The sequence below is a fragment of the Fukomys damarensis genome, unplaced genomic scaffold, assembly GCF_012274545.1.
Source record: "Fukomys damarensis isolate Sample0158 unplaced genomic scaffold, DMR_v1.0_HiC HiC_scaffold_11, whole genome shotgun sequence".
NCBI classification, from domain to species: domain Eukaryota; kingdom Metazoa; phylum Chordata; class Mammalia; order Rodentia; family Bathyergidae; genus Fukomys; species Fukomys damarensis.
Genome location: NW_022900923.1, coordinates 8,921,949 through 8,929,432, shown reverse-complemented (window position 1 = coordinate 8,929,432; position 7,484 = coordinate 8,921,949). Strand labels below are relative to the sequence as shown.

The 7,484-nt window shown below is 53.8% G+C and overlaps 1 protein-coding gene across 4 annotated transcripts; it reads right to left on the bottom strand.

Annotated features, from left to right (window-relative positions):
- Positions 1 to 3,188: 3,188 nt before the first annotated feature.
- On the bottom strand, positions 3,189 to 5,954 carry LOC104875165. Of its 4 annotated transcripts, XR_783986.1 has the most exons (3): positions 4,858 to 5,234; positions 3,553 to 3,646; positions 3,189 to 3,447 (listed from the first exon to the last, which is right to left on the bottom strand). XR_783986.1 is itself a non-coding variant. In XM_010642575.1 (2 exons), the coding sequence occupies exons 1-2, from the start codon at positions 5,847 to 5,849 to the stop codon at positions 3,431 to 3,433; spliced, it is 624 nt and encodes a 207-aa protein (XP_010640877.1). In that variant the 5' UTR covers positions 5,850 to 5,954; the 3' UTR covers positions 3,189 to 3,430. The 4 variants fall into 4 exon arrangements, 1 of the variants encoding a protein (XP_010640877.1); XR_783987.3 differs by lacking the exon at positions 4,858 to 5,234 and having other exon boundaries at positions 3,606 to 3,767; XR_002025977.2 differs by lacking the exon at positions 4,858 to 5,234 and having other exon boundaries at positions 3,553 to 3,762.
- Between the last annotated feature and the right edge of the window lie 1,530 nt (positions 5,955 to 7,484).

Genomic DNA, 7,484 nt, shown 5'->3' with positions numbered 1-7,484 from the left:
CACCATGTCCGGCCTCGAAGTAAATCTTGAACGGTCAAAATCAGGGATTTCTGACTCACACCGGCCGTAACAAACAGCTAACCAAACCCCGCCAGCCCCTCTTCTCGGAGCGCTAGTCACCTGCACGCATGCGTGAGGCAGCCTGCATAATTGCAGAAATGCAGTCTTGTTCAAAACGTGTTTGCAAATGTTTTTCCCAGCATTCACATCAGCAAAATATGTTCCACTTTTTTGTGGTTGCTCGTTTTTGTTTTCTTCTGCATTTTGCACTTTGGTGACTTCTCAGAAGACGGTGTAGAGCTTAAGAAACTAAAACTCTGACAAGGAAGAAGTGCACTGTTCCAGGATCCAGGGCAGCCCGGCCCAGCAGCTCAGCCCCACTCCCAGCAACCCTGTGGCTGCGCTTCGGGAACCGGAAGGTGAAAGCAACACGCGTGTCCACCTGGAGGGGCGGACGAACGAACAAACGAACAGGCAAAAGGGAGTGCGTGGAATCAGCCTTGAAATAACAGAGAGAGGCGCTAAAGGCGGATGCCAGCCGGACATCGTGGCAGGTGCCTGTGATCCCAGCAATCGGGGACGCCAAGGCAGGAGGATCAGGGCTTTGAGCCTAGCCCGGGCTACTTAGTAACTTAGCAAGACCTTGTCTCAAAATAAAAAGTTAAAAAGGGCCGAGGGTGTAGCTTAGCATGAAGACCCTGGGTTCAGTGCCAAGGGGAGAGCAGGAGGGTGAGAGAGGGAGAGAACGATGCCACTTCCTTGTGAGTAAGCAAGGGCAGCTGCGGTGTGAGACTCACTTATCGGGAAACAGTGGCACATTCAACGAGCCGGGCGAAGGGAGGGCAGGGTGAAGAGGGTCCGTGAGTTATTCGGACACAGGCATCCTTGGTCTCCGGGCTCAGCAGCACAGGTGCTGGCCGGGCTGACAGCTACCGGACAGATGTCCTTGGGGCAGTGCTCTTGGTGCCCCTCATGGGGCCTTGTGCCAGGCATGTCCCAACCGCCTCTCCCACCAGCGCCTGTGATCAGGCATCCTGCAGATGACTCCCTCCTTCGTGGTCTCCCACCTTTACTTTTTGTACGTATTTTTTGCTAGGGCTCAACCCCAGCGACTGCCTTCTGATTCCGGTAACTTTCACGGTACATACCTTGGAATATTATTCACCCTTAAAAAAGGAGGGAAATCTGACTGGCGCAAGGACAGGGCTCGCTCGTGTAGACATTATGCCGAGTGAAAGAAGCCAGTCACAAAAGGACAGACACCAGGTGACCTCTGCTTCCACAGGAGCCTTGAGGAGACAGGAAGAAGGGTGCTGCGTCAAGAGCTGGGGAGAGGGGAGAGGGAGGAGTCTGCATTTAATGGGCCCAGAATTGATTTTGGGAAGATGGAAAAGGCTCTGGGGATAGAGGGTAGTAATGGTCATACAACAGCGTGAATGAACTCAATCCCACCTAATTGTACATTTAAAATGGCTAAAACGGTAACGTTCATGTTATGCTTGTTGCCACAATTTTTTAAATGGCTGCTGTGGCCCAGGCTTCCCACCACAGGCTCCCCCTTAAGGGAAAGAATGCTCGAAACAAATCAGCCTCTCATTAGGGTTACATTCTCTCCTTCCTAAATCATCCCTGTGGCCAGGAAAATTGTTCCTTGCCGACTGTTGGAGGCCCAGGCTCCTGACACCCCAGTCACCTGCGGGTCAGGCAGCTGGACCTAGACTAGCAGTATGAAACCAACATCCGGGCATTGAGGAGCCTGACAGTGCCCACCAGGCACTGCCCTGGCACCAGAGGGTGGTGCTGTGGACCCGGAGGCCCTTCTGGAGCTCACAGCAGCTGGCCGGAAAGCCAGGACCTCACCACGGTGGTGTGGAGACCCCAGCTCTTCCAGGAACGAAACCACACCTGGACCTGGTCCCTCTGCCCTGACCTCTTCGAGGCCGGAGTGGGCTGTGAGGGTCCCTGCAAGCTCTTCTGCGGGAACAGGGGCACCTGATCCTGACCAGGTGACCGGGGCTCCAGCTGTGCTCAGGCCCTAAACTCCAGTCACAAAGGACCCACGTGGAGACCCCTTCAGGTAGGGCGGAAGCCAGCATTGAAGAGAAGGAAGGAAAGCGAACGAGGAATCCAAGTCCTTTTAACAACTGGCCCTCCCTGGACCAAACAGAAATCTGACTCAAATCGACGGCCGCATCTGCGGAGAGAGAACTCCCAGCGGTGCGGCAGCTGCAGGGAACTCGGAGAAAGCGGCCGGATCGCGGCACCCCAGGAGCCCCGGCTTCCTCATCCTCCCTGGGGCCGTGCGCGTCCTCTCGAGATGCCACATGCTTGGCACAGGCTTCACGGTGTCTGTATGGGGGACCCCAGGGCAGCGGGGCCACCGGCCGTCTCCTGATTGCGGCGCCCACAGCTCTGTCCCCAGGTACATTACAGAGCCCCGGTACCCTCATCCCACACCCAGCCGAGCCAGCCGGGGCGACCCCACTCCTTGGAAACCAAGTCCTCCACCACGCAGAGCAGCGACTGGCCCCTCCGAGGGTGCGCGGTGAGACTGTCAGGACTGGGACGATCGAGTCCAAAGGGCCCAGCCGCTCACGAGCCCAAGGGCTATCGTCATTACAGTCTCTGTTTAAAAATCACCCTGGGCTTCGGAGAGTCGGGGCATCGTTTCCTTATTGCTCCGTGCACTGGGTTCTCTGGTAAGCTGCAAACCAGAAGCCCATCGAGGTCCCTCACGTTTATGTCCTCCTGACGTGTGGGGCCAGAGATGTTGTGGGCTATTTTTAATCTCATTTTATTTCAGTTACTTTTTAATTTCTTTTCACCATGGGTGAGAAGAGCTAATAAGTAATCTTTGAGAACACACACACACACACACACACACACACACACACTCACATACATGAGAGAGAGACTCCTGGGCACTTTACAGGACGAGGGTGCCTGTCCTGCCTACCTGGTCACTGGATCTTTGTTACGGCAACCTGGCCTCCCTCAGCTAACACAGGAACAGCCCACACTTCATCACCAGAGCCACACGAGTGTGTGCCCTGGGAAGAGGAAGCCCCTATCCCGGAAACAGCCTTAGAGGACGGCCCACCTCCATGACTGTCAGCTTCCGGAATGGAGGTTCAGGCAGCCTGCAGGAAACACTGCAGTAGGAAGAAGTATTTTATTCCTCCTCTGTGACATTGCTTTCTTCAGCAGAAGCGAGAGCGGCTTCCAATCATGGGAAGAGACATTTGTAGAAAAGTTTCAGGAACTGGGCCACACAGCAGCAGGTGAGCAGTGGTTGAGCAAGCAAAGTCCCCTCTGCAGTGCTGCTGCTCCCATTAGGAGGTGGCGGTTCTATGTCTGCTTTGTGAACTGCGCATTCCTGGGAACTGGGTTACAGCCCCTGACGATCTGAGATGGAGCTGAGGCAGGGATGCTAGCAGTGGGGCACAGCTGCAAACACAGGTGAACATCAGCAGAGGGGTTTGGCTGTAAATGGCCCATAATAAATCAATTGCTTGCAGACCCATATCAGTGAATGGCAAGTGACAACTCAACTGTATCTGGTGGCCAAAAAGGAGACTGTGGGGGAGACCGGAACAAGCACAGACCTTGGGTATCACTACCTCTCATCACTCCCAGGAGGAATCATCTGCAGGAAAACAAGCTCAGACCTCCCACTGATTCCATTCCATGGTGAGCCATGGAATTATTTCACTATTATTACATCATAGTAATAGTAGAAAAAAGCACACAGTAAAACGTAATGTGCTCGAATCATCCCAGAACAAAGTGTCTTCCACAGGACCAGTCCCTGGTACAAGCTTGGGGATCAAGGAGGTAACTGGTTCCACACCTACTTCACCCATGTACAGAGCCCCTTCGAGACTGGCACCCCAGGAAGCAGGGGCCTAACCCCACCATGGCCCAGGCCCTGTGTGATGCTTCTCCTAGCCTGCCCTCTGCCTGACCCACCTGGCTATGGCTGTCAGGGGTCCCCGAGCACAGGGCTGGCGTCCTGCCCACCTTGAGGTCTCTTACAACTCAGGACCCTTTATCTCTCCACGTCAGGGGATGATCCTGACGTGGTTACAGGAGAGCCTCGGCCTCCAGGGTCTCTGAGTCAGAAAGGAGACACCCAGGGCCAGGGATGGGACCTAAGAGCTAGGGCTGCATGGACTCTCAGAGGCAGCTGAGGCCTGAGGCCACTGTCAGAGCACTCACTTGCCAGGCCTGCCAAGGGCCACACGGCAAAGCCTCAACCCCAAGCACCCAGGGCCCAGGTGTATTGGAATCTCAGACTCAGCGTGACACAGGGTGGTCACTTCTCAAGTGGGCCTCAGAGTCAACAGCAAGCAGGGCCTCACAGACATGGCACAACACCCTGCCCGACAGGCTTTGGTGCCTGTGATCGCCGCACATTCCAAAGGCCAAGTAAAATAATCCAAGTGTGCGGTGCCAGGAGGCCTTAGAGAGAAGCCAGCCAGCAGCAAGTGACACTGGCTGCACCAGGATTCCCAGTTCCCTGGAGCGGAGCCGAGTCTGTGGTGCAGGAGGAGGGGATGGGGGTGAACACTCGAGATCTACCCTGTTACTACTGTCATACAGCAGTGTTAACTGTTCCCAACACATGGTGCCTTAGATCTGCAAAACTTACTGATCTTTGACAACTGAAATTTTGTGCCCTTTGAACACCTTCCCTACCCTGTCTTCTCTACTCTCTTCTTCTTGTTTTTTTTTAGAGAGATCTCACTATGTAGTTTATCTTGGTCTCAAATTCATGGAGATGCTTCTGCCTCAGCCTCCTGAGTGCTAAACAGGTGCCACCATACCCAACTTTACTCTCTACTTCTATGAGCTCACCTGTTTAAATAATTTCCATATTAGTGAGATTTGTGGCATTGCCTTTCGGTGCCTGGACGGCTTCACTTGGCATCCAAGTGGGTCCATCCATGTGTTCAGAAATGGCAGGACGTCCTTCTTTTTCAAGACTAAATAATGTTCCACTGTGTGCACATGCCACTTCTTTTTAAAAGCCACTCGCTGGGCCTTGGGCATTTGAATGGTTTACCCTCTTAACCAAGGGGAGTGCTCTAGCCTGACTCGGCTTCTGGAAAACCTCATTTGAAGCTGCCCAGAAGGGCCTGGCTCCCTTCCCGAGACCGGGCAGGACTCCGTTCGGGCCCGACCCCACCCACTCCCTGACGCCCCACCATGCAGCCATCACACATCTGTTCTTGCAGCTCACCAAGCGTGCTGAGCAGCTGCCACACACAGTGCTTGTCCGCTGTCACCTCGAGGACCGTCTGGGCCAGGCCGGGCCTCGCCCTCCGGCACCCTGTCCCCTCCTGGGGCCCACACCGCTCCTGCTGCACAGAGCTTCCTGTCCAGTGCACATCGCACTGCGTCCAGTGAACGAAGAGGCCCACAGGACACAGGACACAGGACAGGCTTCGCAGGGCCTGGCGCTGGTGTTCAGACCGGGGCACCCCGGGGCGGGCTTCTAGGAAGCCCCAGTCCAGGCTGGCCAGCGCCACATCCTGCAGTTGGCCCAGCACAGCGTCCTGCCCAGGGCCAGGCATGGGGCCACAGCGGGCTGCCTGGCGCCCTGGCCTCCTCTGGCTCCCGCCCTCACCAGCTCTTCCTCCCCCGAGCTCAGCTGGGTCCTGGGGCGGCTTCGGGAATCCTCGGCTCTCGCACTTGGGACTCTGACCTCTCAAGAAAGCCCGACACACAGTTGGCTGCCTCAGGCCGGGGCGTGGGACAAAAGGTACCTTATTGCCCCAGCTTGGAGCAGGCCCTGCTGCCCAGCAAGGCCGAACCTGTGGAGAGGACCTGACTGAGGCAGCGGCCATCTGAGGGTGGGCAGCTGCCCACAGGTCTTACCTGGAAAAGGAAACCATCCTCATTTTATAGTCTCCCAATCTTGTTTGACTTTGTTTAATATAAAAGTAACATCTAGCCAGGCATGGTGGTGCACGCCTGTGATCCCAGCACTTTGGAAGGCTGAGGCAGGAAGAGCGCAAGTTTGAATTTCACCTGGGCAACTTAGCAAGACACTGTCTCAAAATAAAAAAGGGATGGGGATGGAGCTAAGTGCAAAGGCCCTTGTTTCACACCCTTGTACTGTGATGATGATAATAATAATAATAATAATAATAATAATAATAATAATAATAATAAAAGTGCAACATATAGGAGATTATTCAAGTAAGCCACAGATATGGTCTTGAATGATCTATTAGCAGAAACCTCAAACTCAGCCAAAGCGTGGTGGCACACATCTGTAATCCCAGCACTGGGGAGGCTGAGGCAGGAGGATCACCGTGAGGTGGCGGCCAGCCTGGGCTATATAGAGGGTTCAAGACCAACCTAAACTACATCCTGAGACCCTGTCTCAAAAGAAACAAGAAAAACAATCTCCAAACTTGCCCCATCTGAGACACACAGACCAAGAGAATCTTTTCTAAAATCTCTGCTCAAAAAATAACTCTCAGAGCACAAATGAGTTCCTGTTCTTTCACACTGAAATATACACAACAAAAACCCCTGTTAAACTTGACGACACTACGACTAAGCAGGTTTACTGCAGTAAGTTTGAAAAGAAGGAAGAAAATCCCTCAACTTATTTCCGCCACACAGAAGAACCTGATGCTGGTGCATCATGGAGCTTGCGGTGTGAAGCCTGTCCGCTGGCCGCATAGCTCCTCGCTCAGGAAGACGTGAAGCTGGTTTCCGCCTCTGCTTCATTTTCCTATTATTCCAAAATTATTGATCGATTGACTTTTTTGAGACAAGGCTTCTCTAGGTAGGCCGGATCAACTTTGAACCCACAGCAATCCTCCTGCCTCAGCCTCCTGAGTGCTGGGATTACCACGCTTGGCTCCAAAATTATTTAGTAAACACCTGTCTTTCCCTGAGACATTTGTCATCAGTCCCTACTCATTCCTTTTTCTACATGCGTTCCATTCCTGAGATTTCCCTTTTCCTGTGAACTGCCTGCCTTTTGTCCCATTTCACATTTTTTCATCAAAATTCTGTAACACGTTTTACTATAGGGCCTGCAAAGCCATCGGGCTTTCTTCCCCAGAAATTCTATGGCTTTACATTCAGGTATTTTGTCAGGTCTAAAGTAAGCCTCAGATATTTCTAGCAGACTTGCACGGCACCTTGACATTCGGGCAAATGAGGGTGCTGAGAGCCGTGTGTGCGAGTGGCCGTCGTGTCCCCCGTGTCACCCGGCGGGTGTGCGACACCGTGAGCTTTCCGTCACTTCTTTGCGTGTTACGTTTTCTAACCAGTTTAGCACCGGTATAGAAGGCATGGAACAGGCTGAAGAAACGGAAGCTAAGGACGGGCTCCCTTAAACTCCAGCAGGGCTGAGACACCCAGAGGGCAGCTGCGCTGGACCCCACTCGGCAACGCCGCCCCCCGCCCCGCGGAGAAACGCATTTCCGGACTCGGGTCTCCGGCTCCGGCCGGGCTCCAGA